Here is a 22118-nt window from a genome sequence, read left to right on the forward strand (position 1 = left end):
ATAATGCTATTGTAGTTGATATGAGACGAATAGTCCTTTATCTTTTTTGTCCTTTATACCATAAAAGATTAAATCGAAAAAAGAAAAAGATAAAAGACGAAAATGTTACTTAATTATAACATAAATTATTAAATCAAGAAGAAATGATAAATGACGAAAATGTTATCTCAAATTAAGTCAAGGCACGAAAAATGTAATTTTGTCAATTATATATATTGCTTAAGTTTTTATTTATTTTAGGTCAAATACCTCTCGGAGTCCTTTAAGTTTCACGTTTGTAACGGATAAGTTTTTTAATTTTTTAAAGTTTCATATTGGTCCTTTAAGTTATTGAAAAATTATGTCGTTAACCTTTCAGTCAACCTCCGTTACAAAAACGTTGAGATGTCCATTATGATTGACATGATATAAGGCGCCGCGTTTTTTCCATTCCATCGTGTTCCAATTTGAAGAATCTAGGCAATTTGAAGCCATGCTTTTCTTAAAAAAGCTTCAAATTGGTTGTTAATGAGGTTAGGGTTTTCAATTTGGGGAAGAATGGGTGAAGATTGAAGAAGAGTGATGAGGAATGTGATGGGGTAGTATTGGAACACATTGGATAGGCCAGAACATGGCGTTTTATGCCACATCACATATTTAACGGACAATTAAACTTTATTGTAACGGAGGTTGACTGAAAGGGTAACGACGTAAGCTTTTAATAATTTAAAGAACCAATCTAAAACTTTAAAAATTTAAAGGACTGATCCGGTACAAACGTAAAACTTATCTCAGGAGATATTTGACCTTTATTTTATATATGTTGTTTTGCATTGAAATTTGAGTGGTCTTGGAGGAGAGAAAAACAAAAAAGAAAAATAAATAGTAGATGCAATCAATAATTTTGTTAGTCCAAATAATAGTTTTCTTTAAAAATAATATCGTCCAAACTCATACAATTAAAAATAGTATTCAAATTTTATGTCACGTCACAATGAGAAAAAATAGCCCAACGACCTTGTTTTACACATCATCATCATCATCTAATGGCCTATCTAAAGTCTAAACTATACATCTTCTTTTCCTATAAATACAAGAGTGAACTCCACTAATAAATCACACAGGCAAACAATTAACTTCTTAATAGTTTGTTATTTCATACATTAATTAGAAATTTATAATTCATTATCATCATGGGTGTCTTCAACTTTGAGGATGAAACCACATCTATTGTAGCTCCTGCTAGACTTTACAAAGCTTTAGTTACAGATTCTGATAACCTTATCCCGAAGGTTATTGATGCCATCCAAAGTATTGAAATTGTTGAAGGAAACGGTGGCGCCGGAACCATCAAGAAACTTACTTTCGTTGAAGGTTTTTATTTTTATTTTTTTATTATAAGTAATCTAATGGTTAGAAATCTTAATTCTTAATACTTGTTTTTCATATTGTTTTACGATAAAAAACCTGAAAATACACATATATGTTTTTGGTAGATTACTCTCAACACACACGTATATCAAAACTTATATTTGCAGTTTCAACAGTAAAACAATATCGGAAACAAGTATTAAGAATAAGGCTTAATTGCAGGTCTGATCTCTTATGTTTACTTTAGTTTTTAAGTTGATCCTTTATGTTTTAAAAGTTTTAAGTTGGTCTCTTACGTTTTAAAAGTTTTAAGTTGGTCCAAAACGTTACTCACGTTGGAATAAGTTAGTCCCTCCAGTCACTTAACGTTTAAAGATCCATGTTGACAATATGGGTGATGAAACTTAACTTATTTAGAAAATCAATTTTAAAACATTTTTTATTTTTTTTTGTTTTATTAAACTCAATATCATGTCGCGGAAGGACTAACTTTATTCCAATGTGAGTAACATTTGGACCAACTTGAAACTTTTAAAGCGTAAGGGACCAACTTAAATCTTTTAAAACATAAGAGAGTAACTTGAAAACTAAAATAAATATAAGTGATCAAACATGCAATTATAAGCCTAAAAATTAAGATATATAACATAAATAGCGGAAGTCAACAAAACACATGAGAATATTCTTTTGATGACATCATTACTAGTATTTTTTTTAAAGAAATCATTACCGGTATATTATTACATCATAGATCTTATCTTCGTGAGTTTAGCTCAGTTGATAGAGACAATGTATAATATATGCAAAGACCGAAGTTCAAACATCAGTCACCATAAAAAAAAAATTATGGATCTTGCTAACAAGTGCCCTAAAAGCATTGTTTAAAGAACCCACAAAAATAAATTTTGTCTTGAAAATATAAGGCAAACACATGTAAAAATCATAACTATACAATTTTCAATATAAAAATTACTATTTTTGAATGCTTAAATAGTGCCCTAAGAACACTTATTAACATTTTTCTGATATTATATGTGCTTAATAGAGATCTAATGTCGGTGTCTCATAAGTCATAGCTCAACTGGCAAAAATACCGAAATTGTTATGCCGGACGTCATGACCGGGGTTCGAACCTCAATACCTCCACTTTGTGTGTGTGAGTTTATGGTGGCTTTGCCATCTCTTCTATATACCAAAAAAAAGAGATCTAATGTCAGTGTAAAATTATTTTACCGTGACAATTATGACAATTCACCATACTACCAAATTAGCCTATTTAGTAACCCTTTTTCAATACTTGATAGAAAAACTCTTTTTTGAAAGTAACCACCATATGTTACTCTTGTGGATTGGATTATTTGTTACTATGTTTTTTATATAATTATTTTTTTGTGAGAAACATAATTTTTTTTTAAATTATTTCGGCTTAAATACAATTTTGATGCCCCTATTTTTAAAATTGTTAATTTTTGATACCTTTATTTTTAAAATCTGTTTTTTATTCAATTATTTAAAAGGCTTAATAGCAGTTTTAGCCCTTAAATATTACGAAGTTAAGATTTTGTCCCCTAACAAAATAAAATACAATACATCCCCGTAAGTACTGCCCTTTTTGTAGTTTTGGCCGCTCAGACCAATTTTGACCAAGTCATTACTTATGTAGACGCAACGTGTGTATTTTTTTTAATTATTAAAAAATAATTAAAATAATAATTTTTTTATAAAAAAAATTAAAAAATTGAAAATTATACACGTGACGTCCACACAGCATTTACTTGGTCAAAATTGGCCTGAGGGGCCAAAACTGCAAAATGGCAATACTTAGGGGGATGGATTGTATTTTATTTTGTTAAGGGGCCAAAATCGCCTAATACTTACGGGGCCAAAACTGGTATTAAGCCTATTTAAAAAGTCAACAAAATATTTTGGTTTCATTCCTCTCTGAATGATGTGGCATGTCCATTAATGACATGATGTTTGTGATTGAACTAAGTGATTTCCATGATGTTTATGATTGTGAAACGAATCAATTATGCGCAGGTGGTGAAACAAAGTATGATTTGCACAAAGTGGACTTAGTAGATGATGTTAACTTTGCTTACAACTACAGCATAGTTGGTGGTGGTGGACTTCCAGACACAGTGGAGAAGATCTCCTTTGAGTCTAAATTGTCTGCAGGGCCAGATGGAGGATCCATTGCAAAGCTTACTGTGAAATACTTCACCAAAGGTGATGCTGCACCTAGTGAAGAGGAAATCAAGGGTGGAAAAGCTAGGGGTGATGGTCTTTTCAAGGCTCTTGAAGGTTACGTTTTGGCAAATCCTGATTACTAAAGCATATAGCTAATTGCTTGCTTGCTTTATACACGGTGTGTTGTGATGCATTTTATTATATCATGTGGGCTTGATTTGGTTGACAAATGTAATTTTCTATTTTCTTTTGCTGAAGTTTGAGATTGTAAGTCATATATGTGTACCTCCTTTCAATAAATTATAATAATACTTCATCTATTCATTTTTACTTTTTTTTAAAAAAATGTATGTAACTATTTATTTGTTGTTTTTGTTATGAATAATATTAATAATATAACGTGGATTTCCATTGTCCATAAGCTTTCTATAACTCCTATGTTTTAGTCATATGACTCTTCATACACTTATACAAAAGTTCTCATCTTTTCTATTTTTGATCTTATCATTTAGTTTATTTTCTATGAAAAGTTGATAATATGAGGAAATGAGTCTCACATTTGGGGATATATGTGAATCAATACACATAATGATCATGTGGACCTGATATATATTTTATAACTTCAATAGATGCATAACTAAATGGTCACATGTATGTTTAGTCTCTACTCAAAACTAAAACTCTATGAGATTATTTGATCAACTAATTTGATTAAGATCTCACTCGCTTTGTTTAATAAGTGTTGAATGTACATGAGAATTGGTATTGAACATATAGTTGCATATGTTCATGTATACATACGGGCTTGAATATCCATTCATTAGTTGTCTAATGTTAATTGTATGATCAATAGCACTTTTGAGATCATATCTAATGTTACTTGAGAATATGAAATCTTTCATTTTGAGACATCACTTCACATCCAGCCAACAAGTTATCATATGTAAGTCATCCCCTAGTTCACAATGAATTTGATTTTTGGTCTATAAACATAATATTTCCCATATAAGCATTTTTGGATGTGTTTGATATGTTTCAATTGCTCCAATATAATGCACTTAAATGGGTCGTATGAGAATATTGAGAAGCTATTATTGATATGAATCTCATCTATTATAAAATATCTTGAATACATAATTAGAGATTAATTATAGCTTAATATATTGATTATCAATTGATAAATTAGTTTTCTCAATATTAGGGGGAGAAAATAAACAACTGAATATATGAACCATAAGTTCAAATGGATATAAGAAGTTGAGTATATGAACCAGAAGTTCAAATGAATAAGAATTGAATATATGAACCTGATGTTCGAATGAATATAAACAGCTGAATATATGATCTAGAAGTTCAAATGAATTGATTGAAATAAAAAAGTATGATTATCTCACCTTGATCCTCATATAAATCAGTGTAAACCAGAAGTTTAAAATACGATTTATTTGCAAAGTTAAACAAACAAAATATCAACTACTAATAATCCAATCAAAATAGATCATGTCTCATTTGAACAATCTAACTTAATGAAAAGATGCATTTTTATGCAAAATTAAACTAGCTTTGCAAAACGAATGGTTTTTGGTGCAGTAGTCCATGTATGGAAGATGTGAAAATAAAATGAGAATCATGAATTATTTAATTATAAAGTTGGGCACATTGTTCAAGAGTATTGATGAAAACCAACTATTAATTTTGAAGAGATCTATTAACTATAAAGTGAATTCAAGTACATTATCAACTTGATTAAGTCTAGCATCACTTGAAAGCATCAATCTATATATGAAGTACATGTTACAATATATTTATATGACTCACTTGGTATTTTTATATAAAATTTCCCGAAGGAATTAATTTTATTGCGACATACAATTCATATTCTCAAGGAGATTACTTAATCAAATCGAAATATAGAAATGTGTTGAGTAATATTCTTAATGAATATTTTCTAAAAAAGTGATATAAAAATGATACCATTTGTACATTTCTAAATAAACCTGAGAACTCGTAGAGAATTTTTGAAAGTTGATTTATTAAAGAAAAAATATTGAGATGAAATATGTAGAAAGGGTCAATATTTATTTGAGATTACAAGTTGAGTATTTGAAGAGTAACACTTTTGTTAATCAAGAAGCTTATACAACAAAGTGCTAAAATCTTTATATATGGACAAATCTGTAGATGTAACACTTAAATCTCTTTGAAGAGTAACACTCAAATGGTTGAAAAGTCACTGGATGTAGACAAAGATATAGTTTGAGAATTCGAGTAAATTATGAAGAACTAGTTGGTTCTAAAATACCATATTGTATTTTAATTAAAGGACAATAATGTACCTTGATAATTATTCATGTTATCATATATTATTTTTATTTTAGATATGCATGTTATTTGTTTGATCCTCAATATTAATGTGCTTGATTGAGGTTTATGATTGAACACATAGAAGAAAATTTGTGGTTTGTCTTTCAGAAAAATGAGCAACAATAATTTATGAATATAATACCATGTGCATTAATTGTTCAGTTGAAAGGATATATTCTTCAGAAGAACGATGATATACATAATCAACAAATTTTTTCGTGTGATAATCTTGTAGACGTTTTCATAAAGTCACTCCCAAGCATGAATTTTGAACAACTAATACAAAAAATTGATCTTCATCATCTTGGAGATGATTGTTTGGATGAAGGAGAGATATAAATATATTCTGCACTCTATTTTTCTTCACCATGGTTTTGTTCCACTGAGGTTTCCTGGTAATATTTTTAATGAGACAAATATATTAGATATTGTACTCTTTTTCCTTCATTATGATTTTTTTTTTCTGTCCTTTTCTTAGTAAGGTTTTAATGATGCATATCCTTCATGAACATCTAAAAGGGAGTATTATGAATAATATTATTAATATAATATGGATGTCCATTATCCATAAGCTTTCTATATTCCTTAACTCCTATGAGTAATGACTTTACTCATTACATTTGGCATTTAGTCCTATGAGTCTTTCATACACTTGTAACTCAGGACATTTATAAGATTTATATTCAATGTAAAGAATACACTTAAAAAGAGAATAATACAAAAACTTTCATCTTCTCTATGTGCTTTGATCATCTTCTCTATTTTTTTTTTTTTCATCTTGTCATTTAGTTTATTTCATAACAGTTTTGAAATTTGAAGGTTATACTCATCAAATTTTTAGACTGAGATATCATGGCTTACCAAAAAATAATTGAACATAACACAACCCATTCTCCATAAAACAATTCTCGCACAATCTTTCCATTCCAACAAACCCTATGGCTTTTTTTCAAAAAAAAAAAACCCTATGGAAAAAGTAAAAAAAAAAAAAACGAGGCAATCTTGAGAACATAATGGGTCTCCCAACTTTTACTTCTAATGTCTCAGATGAATGACTACCAGTAACACACGATTAAGATCACATAAATTAATCACTGATTAATATTTTAAGAGAAGTTTATTGCCTAGATCTTGATCGTACCCGTCGTGGGTGTTGTTAAGAGTTAATTTCAATCTCCATGAAAATGTAAACTAAGCTTGCAATGTGCAGAGGCTTGAAGAAGACAATGAAAAAGAGAGAAAGAAAATTTTATTATTCAACAATCTAAGTATTACAATGAGGTGATATAGCTTTATATAAAGTGTAATTAACTACTATAACCTATAGCTACTAACAAAATATAACTAACATATCTAACCAATTGCAAAACAGTTACAATTGGTTAGATTAGCTTAGTTGTCAACAGTTACTTGTAGCACAAGTAACCACTGCAATACAATGTGAATTAGGCTTTAACAACCCCCTCAAGTTGGAATAGATGTTAATTGTTCCAAGCTTGGTCTGTAGAGTGTTGAAAGGGCCAGGATGAAGAAGCTTGGTTAGAATGTTAGAAAACTTGATCCTACATTCCTTTTGTCTATTTTTTTTTTGTATATTAACATCCTTTAACTAATTAAGACTAATTACTGTTATAGAGTAATCAATATTGTTGGTTAGATTGAGTTAGTTAAACTAGTAGTTAGTTAGTTTTTCTAACTGTTACTTACAATGTAAGTAACTGATGTTGATTGAAGTTAATTGTTATACCTGCTATATAAATCAATTACATTTAACTCTAACTCTCAAGAATGTCAATAATATTTTGATACACATTAAGTTAGGAGAAGGGACAAAGTACATTCATAAAAACAAAACATCACCACATAATAAAGGTAACCAAACTAAAGTTTATCATCAATCCACCTAATAGTTACCAACATAAAGTTGTCTAAAATATAAAAGACCATGATATGTTTGATCTAACAAAAGATACCAAAAAGCAACCAAGCTAAAGTTCATCTATCTTGTTGTTGATGTTATCACCCTCTCCTTCCTGTTGAATTGAAGTGTTCATATTAGGCACAATATTCCCAATAATTTGCTTCAAGCGCTCCATCTTCTGTCTTAGTGTTTCTTGTTCAAGATTTTTCTTTTTAAGTTCAACGGTTAATGCTTCAATTTTAGCCCCCATAACAGCAACTTTTTCTGAAGAAACTACATCGGTAGAAATTGAAGGCGATGGTCTCAAAGATTCTTTGAAAACAACAACTTGAGATCCTAATTTAAGTATGTTCTCCTTCTTGTTAATGCCTCCAACAATTTCCATATAAATACCATTGTCAATTTCTTTAGTAGGTTGTTGACTAATAATCTCACCACTTTGAGACTGTTTCTCAAACATTTGAGTTTTGTACATTTCCTGCAAAAAAGAGTTACTATTAGTAACATAATTTAGATTTATGAAAGATAACAAAAAAAGACTGATGTATACATACATCTATCTTCGCTTGTGTTTCATTAAACCACTTTTTGGTCTATGAAGTTTTCGTATAGCTCAAACCTTGTTGGTTCTCTATCTAATTCCACTCTCTAAAACATAACCAACATACAACAAGTTAGTATAAACATATTTAAATTGTAATTTAAAGAAAAATAATTACTAACCATTTTTTTCCTTTCTATTCTAGCAGATATGGATCCTCCACTATGAACACTGTGTCCAACTTTAGATTGCCTATTTTGTTTATTAGTCATGGAATATTTTCGCCATTTCTCTTCTTCCCATTTAGCCTTCAATTGTTTCAAGTTGTTTATTAGTGAAGGAATAGAAACAGAAGTTCCTTCTCGTTGTTGTTGCTTGGCTAATTGCTTCTTCTTCCGGGCTGTTCTTTCGATTTCAGAGTGAAAGAGTAATTAATCTTCCAGAAACAAGTTAGAAACACGACTGATAATATATATACAAGAAGGAACTTCTTTTATATATATATATATATATATATATATATATATACACACAAGAAATTAATATGTACAAAATTGATTAAAACAAAAATTCTTGCTGCAATGCTTATGATATCTTAATGTCAGTCCCTGGAAACGGTACCATTTTGATGTAGTATCAAAAGTAAGTATGTATTAGTATCATATCTATAGGGACTAGTGCGATATTCGTAAGCCGTTCAACAATTTTTTATCGTTTTAAGTTAAGGTTTTGTAAAATTGTTTGTTGCGAAAACCTAATCGGACTATAATGCGATAAAATAAAATTGAGTTAGACAGAGGATTAAAGCTGTTGGGGTTAGACTTCATTAAGAAAATGTCGCATATATTCTCTTAATCAAGCATATAGATTCTAGCTATAAATCAATATATTATCATGTTTCACTCGACAACATCAATTATGTCTAAGTAATATCGTGAATTCAATCGTATTGTTTAGTCGACAATTTCTCGGCCTATTAAACAATACAATAACATGAAGAGTTGATACTTAAGTGATTATCAAAACCTAAAACCATTTCTAGTATTTAGGGGTTCAATAGATTATTATCCTATGTGTAGATTCAAAAGATATTTCTCAATAACATTTCAAATCATAAATCAAGCATGAATAAATAATATCAATATCAATAAACACTAGAATCATATATTGCTTAAGATCAAAGAGAATACATAGTGAGTTTGTTAATTACATTTTTATTGTCATGGTAGCCTTACAAAATTGGAAGAAATGTGTGGAATACTTATCAAGATGTTGATTTCTCAATTGAATCTTGTTGAATCCACCTTATAACACTCTTGCTTTGTGTTTCTCTCTAAGATTCGTTCTTGTTTCTCCCTAAAAGTACAAGTTATCTTTGGTTGGAAATGAATGAGCGGCTTTTATACTTTTTCTGATAAGTGCCTGCTCGCCGAGTGAAGGGAGGCTCTCCATGGCGTAAGACATAGAAAGCATAAAATGACTTATTCATTATTTTTGAGCTTTTCATGAGATAAATTGTAAAACAAGTAACCAAAGTGTCTAAAATATAAATGATATTTAAATACTTTCTGACACTTATCACGTACATAAACGATAAGATACATTTTATTTCAAGTTTTAAGTTTTTATGAATTTAAAAATAAAATAAAAGAAAATAAAGCAATCGTTAGCGACGGATTTAAAGACAAATATATCTAGAGACAACATTAGCGACGGTCTTTAGAGACGCATGTAGGGACCAATGTTGTTAGAGACGGACAACTGCATTTCCATCTCTAGATTTTGTCTCTAAACAACTTTTGTATGCACTTATCTAACATAGTATCTCATTAGAGACGGATTTTTAGACGGATAGTAATCAACGACAGAATGTTCCATCACTAAAATCCGTCTCCACACACATCATCATATTCCGTCTCCAAATTATAAATTTCCGTCTCATCTTCCGTCTCTGCTAGAGACGAAGTGTTTCCATCTCTAAATTCCGTCGGGATATCAATTTTTTTTTTTTGAAGGAGCTTATCAACTTTTTTTAGTAGTGCAATAAAGATCAAACGTAAAAAGTAATATGTTTGCAAAGAATAAAAACTAAAATCAAAACTTTTGATATTGATGATGACCATTTGTATATTTAAATTTAAAAATAATAATTAGAGAGATTGCAATATTTGGTCAAAGCTGAATACTAGCAGTACTATTATAAGAGAACTTCTTATTTGGGTTTGCATTATTTGATCGTGCGAAGCAGAAAGCTATGTCATTCAACCAAAGAGTACACATATTTTGAATTTATTGATGTATCCTGTCTGGTTCTTTGAATGCTTCCAACTCAATTTTTGACCAGTTCACAATTTTTTTCTTTCGTTTTTCAGATTCACGTTAAAATAATGGGTTATTAATGTTTTACCTTCGTAATATAGACCATTTTTATTTTCCCTTGTAATTTTTTTTTAGATTCTATCATTGTAATTTAAAGATATTTTGGTTTTGTCCCCGTAAAATCTTTATGACATCAAATTATAAAATTTATGGCAATTTGTCCCTTGTAATATGATTAAATTTCGGTTTAACCCTATGCAATTTGAACAAATTTTGGTTTACTTCCATGCCATATCATGAAGGTTCAAAACCAAAAATTTTCAAATTACAATGACGAAAACCAAAAAAAATATTTATAGAGAAGAAAACCGAAAATAACCTGAACCCCGAACATGACAAAAAAAAAACTACTATTTAACCCTAAAATAAACTCAGCTTGATTTTTTTTTTTTTTAATATTGAGTTATAACATTGATGATTTAGTTTGTATATATCTTTTAATTAATCATTCTCTCTTTCTCAAAAATAATTTATTTTAGGGTTAATTAAGTTTTTAGTTCCTATAAATATTCACAGTTTTGTTTTTAGTCCCTACAAAATAAAATCACACTTTTTAGTCCCCGTGACATTATCCTTAAGCATTTTAGGAACCAAAATTGTTGATAGAAATTTTTGACAAGGACTAAAACTGTTGATGGAAAAATTTTATAGGGATTAAAAATGCTGATGGAAAATTTTACAGGAATTAAAAAGTGTGATTTTATTTTGTAGGGACTAAATACAAAATTCTGAATATTTATAGAGACCATTTACTTAATTAACCCTTTATTTAAATCATTCATCAAAATACACTAAAATCATCAGTATCACAAAAACTCAATATCGTCCAAATATTTTCCCACAAGTATAATTTTTTTATTTGCTTTTAGACTAATGGCCAACATACACGTACATACTCTCAATAAAACGTGCTTGAAGAGAATGAAATGCAGTGACATGAATTCAAACCCAAAATTCCGCATAAAATATCATCACAACCAAACCACAATGCTACAACAAACACATATTTTAGATTTTAATTATTCCAGTGGTATATCAAAAAAATGTATATCAATGTCATCCTATTTTCTTATTATTTTATGGAACCCTTCTTTTATTTATCAATTTCAACTTTCAAGTTAATAATAAACACATGCAAATAATTTTTTTCTATAAAATTTAAAAAGCAATATTAATAGTACATATTATCTCCCTCAAAAAAAATAGTAGATATTATCAAAATTCATATCCCAATGTGAATAAAAAATGGCCCAAGGACCTGGTATTAGTCATCATCTTCCTCTAACGTGCCATCCAATAACATCTTCAGTTCCTCCTATAAATACCATGCTGAACTTCACTTATAAACCACAGCAAGGCAAGCAACTTCTTCATTATTTCTTTCTTACACTAGCATTATAATTCATCATGGGTGTCATCAATTTTGAGGAAGAAACCACCTCTGTTGTAGCTCCAGCTACACTTCACAAAGCTTTTGTTACAGATGCTGACAACCTTATCCCAAAGGTTATTGATGTCATCAAAAGTATTGACATTGTTGAAGGAAATGGTGGCGCCGGAACCATCAAGAAACTCACTTTCGTTGAAGGTCAGTATAAATATATTTGTTATATCTCTTATAAGCAAATCTTACAATTATTAAGATTTAGGGTTTATTAGGGTTATTTTAGACGTAAGTTGCACCGACACTTCTGATTGAAGGTGTGTCTTGACGTCCGACATCACGACACTTGTGATTACATTGAATTATGTCATTTTCTTAAAATTTTATCGGCGTCGATGTGTCCGTGTTGTGTCTGGTGTCTGTGCTTCATAGTTTTAGACAAATTCTTGTACCAATTTTTAAAAACCTAAATATATCAAGTAATAATGGTCATGATATTAATATGATTGTGAGATGAATCTATATATGACATGCAGATGGTGAAACCAAGTATGATTTACACAAAGTGGAGTTAGTAGATGATGCTAACTGGGCTTACAACTACAGCATTGTTGGAGGTGATAGTCTTCCAGACACAGTAGAGAAGATTTCATTTGAAGCTAAACTGTCTGCAGGTCCAAATGGAGGATCCATTGCAAAACTTAGTGTGAAATACTTTACAAAAGGAGATGTTACTCCAAGTGAAGAGGAACTCAAGAGTGGCAAAGCTAAGGGTGATGGTCTTTTCAAGGCCCTTGAGGGTTACTGTTTGGCTAATCCTGATTACAACTAAAGCATATAATTAAATGCTTATTCATGGTGTGATGTGACACAGGATAAGCTATATCCAGTTTGCTTAATTTGGGTACCAATGTAATTCTCTATTTTTCCCCCTTTCCTTTTGGTAAGGAAGTTTGAGTGTGAGATTGTAAGTCATGAGTGCCTCCCTTCAAAACATTGTCAGCTTTTTTTAATAAAGAGATTGTTACTATTTATATATGTGGCTTTAAAATTATAAGGTTATAGTTATAGTATTAACTTTTTTTCGTGTCAGAAAAAAGTTAAAAATAGACTTTTGTTACGGTAATTTATAAGGTTATAATAATTTTATATTTATATTATTGAAGAGAGTACATTAATTAGACTCAAGTGATTAGTGACCTTTCTCTCAAGAAGAATTGTTCTAGAGAACCCGATTTTATTTTTGGTAAGAATAATTTTTGGTCAAACTTTATTCTTCTTCCTATCAAACTCTGGATTACTAATACCCCTTTCTCGATGAATTTGAAAGTTAAGATAAAAAAAGTGTAATTATGTGAGTGAGTCATTATTAAAAGGTGAAAGTATATTCGGAATCTGTTTATTAATTAATAAAACTCATTGTAGATTTTAACCAAACAATTGAGTTCAAGAGGTTAATGAGTATCCAACTAATGAATTGTTTAGTCGAATCTGAGTTCGACTCTTGGGTATAACTATTCTTGGTCATACTCTATTTTCTTCCCTGCAGAACTCCAGATTATATCTAGGAAACGAAGGGTTACACAAAAAATATAAACTCTTTGTATGTTTCAACATAATAACGTTAAAAAACAAGAAGTATATAACAATGAAGGGAGGAGACTTTTGAATAATAATTGTAGTACTTTTCCTTATATCTAAGATCAAGGTTGTCAAAATTGAATTTTGTTTCAAGTGGAAAGGGAAGAGTAAAATCGAAAATCGTAAAATCGTAATCAAAATTGAAGGATATTAGTCAACTATTTTTGTAGAATCTATATAAGAAATCGTAAAATCGCAATCAAAATCGATGGATTTTACCAAAACAAAAATAATATTAAATATATGTTATAAATGACTCAGTTTAATCTCCAAGTCTTTCGGAGAGCACTAAGGCAGAGAAAAAGAAGAAGAAGCTCGTGAACAAAGGAAGGTCTGCTAGCTTTAACTCAGCCAGAATGAGGGTCCGTGCCCAAAAGAGTAACTCCAAAGCTGTCTTAGCTTTTCTGTATTATGGTGGAATTAGCCACCTCCTTCCTTAGGATCTTTCCATTATAAGGGTAGATCTAGTTTTCCTTTTCGCAGGTTATACACTTTCTGACTCTGTTGTATTGATTCATGCATCTCCTGTCTTTTATATTTTAGTGCTTTGATAAAAGAAAAAGACTCAGTTTAAACTCCACAAAATACTTATACATAAATGACAAAAAAATGAACTAAATCCTCCAAAACCTTTTAAAATCCTGTGATTTTGCATGGATTTCACGAGTTTGTGCGATTTGGAGGATTTTGCCTATTTTAGAATTTTGTTATGGATTTGAGCCGTTGAAAGTGAATAAGATCGCAAAATCCTAGATTTTTAAGATTTAAGTCGAGATTTAATCAACAATGTCTAAGAGATTAAGACCATGACCATCATTATTTTATTTGTTGCTTGATACTTACATACGAAACTGGAAGGTTTATACATTTTGCTAAAAAATTACCAAAGCAAGCATATGATACAATAACTAAATAATATAGAAGAACTATATGCTCTTAGTTTATTATATATAGAAGAACTAGAAGACTTAGAAAAAGATACCTCGGACAATAAATGAGGTTATGTTGTCGTTGAATTTCATTACTGGAATAGGAATATATCAACAAAAGAACTGGAAATTGTAGTACAAAGTAATAAATTGATGCTCTTGTAAACAATGATAAAATTGAGAAGGAGCCAATAACTTGCTCATATAAAGCATGCAGTTTTTTCCTTCCCAAGATTGGTGTTTATTTCTATCAAAATTATTGTGAAGTGATCAAAGAAGATGTCATCAATGCTATCTGCAATCTTTTGTTTTTGGATGGATGATGCCAAACTTCAATGCCAACACCTTGATTCTCATTATAAAAATATCTAATGTTGATACCATTGATCAATGCATGATAATAACAATGGCTAGTTTCAAATTCGAAGGTTATTGCTTATAGGAACAAAAAGGTTATATTCATGGCAGGAATGTTAGAGAAAGTGTTTTCCTAGCTTCTGAAGCCATCATTAATCTTTTGCAAACCAAGTATTTTGGTGGTAATCTAGCTCTGAAAATAGATATAGCCAAAGCTTTTGACACTTTGGAGTAGTGTTTTACAGATCAATAACTTGCTTGACTTCAAAATTGGCACTTTTCCTTTCAACAACCTGGGTTCCCTATCTTGAGAGGAAAAGTTAGAGCTATTCATCCGCAAGGTGTTGCTGATAAAGTTAAAAATAAGCTAGTAGCTTGGAAAGTTTCCCTTCTCTCAATTGGTTGACAGGGTTCAATTGATCATTTTTTTCATACATTGTGTATTATACTCAAACTCTGTCATACAATTGTTGGCAGGGTAAAATGTGACATGTTTGTAACTCACATTTGAAATAAAAATTTAATTAGTTAATTTTTATTTCCGTCATATTCCATTGTGTATTATACTCAAACTCTTGCATTTTTACACGTACTCTCTAACTTTTGTGCTAATTGCAATTATAATTTTTCAACCCCATCGAAATCATGCTATGAAATTATCATGCCATCAACAACATATAAAGAGAGTGCAAAGTACAACCATGTGAAAAATACTGAATAAACAAACACTACTGGAATCTCTCGTTTTTTTTGCGGAATTTTCAGTGAAATCCGCAAAAAATTCCGCAGAAAAATTAAGAGTTTCAAGTAGTGAAAGTAATCATGACAACTAGTAGAGAGGTCAAAAGATAGTATCATAAATATGGAAAATCTTTCAAACAAGGATGCTGAACTTCTTTCTTTAAAAAAAAAAAAAAGGATGATGAACTTTTTTTGGTTAGATTTTACTTTTACCAAACTTTAGATTATTATTATGACCTCTTTCTCTAAAAATTGGAGGATTAACACCAATAAAAAAAAAAGATAAAGGACTTTGTTTAATCATATATATCGAGGAGCTTCTTCAACTTACAAACTTTATATAATAAAATAATAATAAATTTCTTTTTTGAGGTTAAGTTTTGTAAGAATATCTTTTTATCAAATTGCTAGAGTAAGTTATATATATATATATATATATATATATATATATATATATATATATATATATATATATATATATATATATATATATATAGGGAGATGCTACAACACATCCACCTATTTTTGTCAAGGTGTGTTTTTGCATTGTCCACCTTTTTTGTTTTGACTAAAAACCCATTTTCTCCTTTTTAAAAACAAGTAAAAGTGAAGGGCAATTCTGTCATTCGCAACTTAAGGCTACCATTCGCAAAATTAAAAAAGGTGTAACGTCTCTCATATATATATATTTAAATAATTAATAAAATTTAATTAAAAATAAATCATTTGAAAGAATTTAAATTTGAATTTCGAGTAGAATAATCACCGACCAATCTTTATTTATCCGACCGAACTCCAAATTACGAGAGTTCAAGGAGAGTCAGGATGAAAAAAGAAAAACTTTCTATATATTTCTCGAACTACAGGTTCTAGAATGGCGTCTAGAGGCTGCAATATTTATATATTGATATAAGAAACAATTGAGAAGGACTGCAATATTTCGTCAAAGCAGAATACTTTGTAGTACTATTATTATATAAGCTGAATATCCTCTAATTTGTTTGGGTTTGTTTTGATAATGTGTAGCAGAAAGCTACGACTTTCAGAGTGCTATGATTTTGAATATATTGCCGTAGATTATGGTTTTGTTATTTAAATGCTTCAAAACCAATTTTTGACCTGTTCACAAAATTCTTCAGATTCACCCAAAAACAAATTCAGATTGAGAGTTTCTGTTTTTTTAAAGAGTAACACGTCACTGAATTAAAGATGATTAGTCAAAGTGATATTATTTATGAATCAAAATACATACTATATCATATGAATATATTATATATCATATGTGACCTTGTATACGACAAATTTTAAAAATACATAACTAAGGTGCACGATATTCGATATTAAAATTTTGGAACTAAAGTATGATTTCAGAATTAGTTATCCCAGTGCTAAACATAAATGGACGGATCAACACGGCAACTTATCCAAAAAAATATATATGTCAATGTCATCCTATTTTACTAATATTTTATGAAAAATGTTAGCAAATGCCCTTAAGAAGTTTGAATTATTTTATTTTATTTTTAAATTTGTGTATTCAAAACATTCAAATATTTAAAAATAAATTTTGCTACATAAAAGTTATCAATTGCTTACATTTTTAATCCTTAACAAATGTTCTATGGACTCCTTCAAAAAAAAAATGTCTTAAGGATATAATTTTTGATGAATCCTTAGCGATACCTTTTCAACTTTCAAGCTCCGTCGGGTATAATCACATCTATTGAATCTTTATTGATTAATTTTTTTTGGAAAGGGAGTGAGGACACTAGGAAAACTTCTTGGAACGGTTGAAATAATATTTGTTTGAGTAAAGAAACCGGTGGTTTAGGGGTTAGACATATGAGGAAGTTCAATAATACTTTGTTAGGGAAGTGATGTTGGAGGATAGATGATGATTATGGTATAGGGTGTTGGTGGCTCGTTATGGGGAGATGAATGGGAGGTTGGTGGTCAGAGTAGTTCATCTTGGTGAAGGGAGGTAGCGAAAATTTGTGATGGGGAAGGTGTGGAGGGAGGAGGGTGGTTCGAGGAGAGTATTGGGAGGAAGGTTGGTAATGGGAGGGATACCTTTTTTTTGGACGGATCCGTGGTTGGAAGGTCAGCCTTTATGTAGGAAGTTTAGAGTTTAGATGACTATTTGATTTAGCGGAGAATAAATCGATTACGGTGGTTGTGATGTGTGATTTGGGTAATAATAATAATTATGAAGCATAAAAATAATGTTATAAATATGATGTGATAACATTATTATTTGTTTCTATAGATCTATATCATATCTAAACCAGCAAAGGAACCTTAAGAGTACTAAAACACAAATTTCACTAACGTTACCTATAGTTAGGTCAATTATGAAGCTTGCCCCCAATATTCAATCATCTTTCTCATTTTTAATAGGCAAGTGTTAATTGGTTTGGTTAGTTTTCCATACTTGAACCATGACCTTCTTCATTAGTATTCTTTCCGCTTTCGAAACTATCTTTTATAAAGGTTATGTTAACTAATATCCTTAAGATACTGGTTAAGAAAGATAAAATTAAAAAAATTCATTCAAAACAATAAATTCTCAACTTTCAAAAACATAATATACAACTTTTTCATACCTTTCAATACAATATTTTTATATTAATTTCCTTAACATTTCCAATTTCATAATGATTTTTTATTTATTAATTCTTTCTCATAGTATTTCAATATGATGTGGTGGGGTTGGCATTAGAGAGTTGACTTTAGGTAGGTATATTTATATAAGAACATCTATTAAAGGTGGTTAACAACTTAAAATAATTCATCCTAAAACAACTTAAAATATTTCAAAACTTTGATAAAAGACTATATGTTATCTAAGAGGTGGTAATAATAATTAGGGAGTTTCGACGGTACATCCTTAAATTAAGGTGTACTGATACACCTATTTCATAAATCAATAAGTTAATGATCATTTTTATGTAATAAAGAGATATTTATCGACTTTTATATTTTAGAAAATATGTAGTTCATAAGAAAAAACATCATTTCATTTTTTGTAAGAATCATACTAATTTTTTAACATTTTATCGAAAAAAATAATCGATATTCATTATTATGAGTAATAAAAATTAAAAAAAATTGAATTTTGATTTGCCGACACTTTTGAAAAATAAAATATAATTTATAATTGTAATTGATAGAAAATATTTTTTTTTTATAAAAAATATCTCATTAAACTATTCATTTAAATATAGGTATACCGGTACACTCAAATTTTTTGAGTGTGTCGTAGAAATTGCCAAATAATAATTATGGTTCAAATCCTACCCTTGACATTTGAATTATAGTCATTGGTGTCATTGTTATTGATAATATTTTTCTCATATAAATTAAAATTATAATTTTATGCAATAAAAAAATCCCATTGAAGCAAGTTTGTAATTAAAATAATTTTTTTTTTAAATTATCAACAAAACCAAATAGTGTTCATAATCTTTCAATTTTTTTTGGATGAACTCTCATATCTTTCATCAGAAGTCTCAAACTAATACACACATAAGCATACACCTAAAATCAAATCTCTAACCAAATTCTTAATAAATCTAGTTATTTTTCAACCCTGCCACACCATAATGGTAGCTTTCACATGTAAACATTAGATATTATTTTTCTTTTACTCAACATATTAGCTAGTTTGGAACTAGAAATATAATAATTTTGCGCAGTAGAATTTATGAGAGGACAAATATTATATATTGTGCGACAATATGTTTATTTTATAGACGTCGTTTGCATTTGGAATTTAGACTGCTTTTGGTCCTTGATGAGAGAAAAAGAAGAGAGATAAAAAAAATAATGAATAGTATATTCAAGAATTTTGTGAGTCCAAATAGGTTTTTAACATAAAAAATAATATTAAATAATATTATCCAAATTCACGTCACAATGTGAATAAAAAATGGCCTAACGACCTTGTATTAAACATAGGTCTAAACAATACATCTTCAGTTACTATAAATACTAGACTCAACTCCACATAAACCACACAACAAATTAAGCAACTTCTTAATTATATTTACTAACTAATACTTCTTTCACTAGCAAGTTAGCATATTATATAATTCATAATGGGTGTTTTCAATTTTGAGGATGAAACCACCTCTATTGTAGCTCCTGCTACACTTTACAAAGCTCTTGTTACGGATGCTGACACCCTTACCCCAAAGGTTATTGATGCCATCAAGAGTATTGATATCGTTGAAGGAAACGGCGGAGCCGGAACCATCAAGAAACTCACTTTTGTCGAAGGTCGGTATAAATATATGTGTATTTTTTGGATTATTTTAAAGAGTCTAATTGCGAAATTCACACGGATTAAGAGAAAAATTGATTCACTATACAAATAAAATACAATTTATAAAATATATGAGAGTGTTTAGTAGACACTCTTATGATTAACAGTTTTGGTTGCTAATTAATTGGTTTGAGAAAATATTTTCTATTTATATTTCTAATTATAGAATTGCCACTTTACCGTTTATCAATATTTTTTATCACTTTACCAGTAATTGTGACACTTTGATGTTAGAAGAATAACCACGTTATACTCGAAAAAAGTTCTTAGCCCAAAATGGACAATTTTACCAAGGTTGTATTAAAGTAAATTTATACTTCAAAATAAAATAAAAATGAAGTTTTTATAAGAAAAGTAAATTTCCGCTTAGTGATCTCATTCTTTATGGAATAGGTCATCCTTTTAACGGTATATTTGAAAGAATGCTAGAATATTCTTTTGGTGATATTATTTTGTTCTAATCGGAGTATCGGTCGAGAAATAAGTATAGTTTGGTCAAAATTATCTTATTGGAGATTCAAATTCTCCCGAACAATTTGTCTTTGTCAATTAACTATTTAAACACAATTGCTTGATTAACTGGAACTTGATTATTTTAACCAATGATGTGCAGATGGTGAAACAAAGTATGTGTTGCACAAAGTGGACTTAGTAGATGATGTTAACTTGGCTTACCACTACAGCATAGTTGGTGGTTTTGGGCTTCCAGACACAATAGAGAAGATTTCATTTGAGGCTAAATTATCTGCAGGACCAAATGGAGGAACCATTGCAAAGCTTAGTGTGAAATACTTCACCAAAGGTGATGTTGCACCAAGTGAAGAGGAACTCAAGAATGGCAAAGCTAGGGGTGATGGTCTTTTCAAAGCTCTTGAAGGTTATGTTTTGGCAAATCCTGATTACTAAAGCATATAGCTAATTGCTTACTTGCTTTATACATGGCGTGTTGTAATGCATTTTATTGTATCAAGTGTGCTTGATTTGGTTGCCAATGTAATTCTCTCATTTTTTTTCGTTTTATTTCTCTCTATTTCTTTCCTTTTGTTGTGGAAGTGTGAGTGTGAGATTGTAAGTTGTGTGTGTACCTTGCTTCAGTAAATTATAATAATATATATTTCTTTTTTATATGGTCCCCTTTTGAATATTTCATTTCAATAAATGGATTCGAAAGACCAATCTAAAACTCAACAGTTCTCTTCCTTTAATAAATATATTTCTCTTCCTTTAATAAAGTATACTGAATTTATTAATAGTGATATTTCTTAAACTTGTTAATATTGCAAAAACTAATATCGTAAAAATGCTATCTTATGAGAAATAAAATAATGTGTCCTCTACTTAGAATATTGAGATAAATGAATTTGTTGAAGAACTTGATAAAGATGAATCTTCTATATTGAGACAACATTGTTCCTTTTGTTGGTCAAATATTTTTCTTAGCAAGGAAGAAACATTTGTCTTCTATAAGAGATATGCAAATCAGCATTGTTTCTCAATTTCGAAAAGGCAGATTCATCATATTGGATAATAGATAGGCTCTGATACCATATTACTTTCACAGAGGAGAGAATGTGATTGTGCTGAATCACTAGAAAATATTATTATTGAATTGTGTTTGTAATACAAAGAAGGTTTTAACTATATAGAAACCTGATCATATATAAAGCTTAACAGACTTAGGTAAAGGTTCAACATGAACAATTAAGCCCAATAAAGATAAATGGACTAAAGCTTAACAGACTTAAATCATGGGTCGGGAGATGATTTTGAACACTTTTTTTTTTCTTCTGAAAGAAGGAGGGCTTTCAGTTAGACAATTGATGCATGTCATAGAACTAGAGAAAAATGTGAAGCATGTGTATCTTCGATTTATTGAAAAGGACATTCATAATCTTTTTCGAAAGCTGGGAAAAAAGTTGAAGGAAATGATGGTATGCATCGTCTCGAATACTGTGAGGATGCAAAATGAGTTGCTCTAAACTTTAGTATGCATATAC

General features: G+C 29.6%; 3 protein-coding genes across 3 annotated transcripts; all 3 read left to right on the top strand.

The window, feature by feature from the left end:
- Positions 1-1125: 1125 nt before the first annotated feature.
- Positions 1126-3864, top strand: LOC125146352 (uncharacterized). The gene is made up of 2 exons (NM_001405043.1): positions 1126-1353; positions 3391-3864. Exons 1-2 carry the CDS (start codon positions 1173-1175, stop codon positions 3681-3683), a joined length of 474 nt encoding a protein of 157 aa, NP_001391972.1. The 5' UTR covers positions 1126-1172; the 3' UTR covers positions 3684-3864.
- Positions 3865-12085: 8221 nt separating this feature from the next.
- Positions 12086-13165, top strand: LOC11410247 (disease resistance response protein DRRG49-C). Its single transcript, XM_003594783.3, has 2 exons — positions 12086-12333; positions 12666-13165. Exons 1-2 carry the CDS (start codon positions 12153-12155, stop codon positions 12959-12961), a joined length of 477 nt encoding a protein of 158 aa, XP_003594831.1. The 5' UTR covers positions 12086-12152; the 3' UTR covers positions 12962-13165.
- Positions 13166-19805: 6640 nt separating this feature from the next.
- Positions 19806-21246, top strand: LOC11413927 (class-10 pathogenesis-related protein 1-like). Its single transcript, XM_003594784.4, has 2 exons — positions 19806-20075; positions 20735-21246. The coding sequence occupies exons 1-2, from the start codon at positions 19895-19897 to the stop codon at positions 21025-21027; spliced, it is 474 nt and encodes a 157-aa protein (XP_003594832.1). The 5' UTR covers positions 19806-19894; the 3' UTR covers positions 21028-21246.
- Positions 21247-22118: the final 872 nt, after the last annotated feature.

Source organism: Medicago truncatula, chromosome 2 (genome assembly GCF_003473485.1).
Source record: "Medicago truncatula cultivar Jemalong A17 chromosome 2, MtrunA17r5.0-ANR, whole genome shotgun sequence".
Taxonomy (NCBI): Eukaryota; Viridiplantae; Streptophyta; class Magnoliopsida; order Fabales; family Fabaceae; genus Medicago; species Medicago truncatula.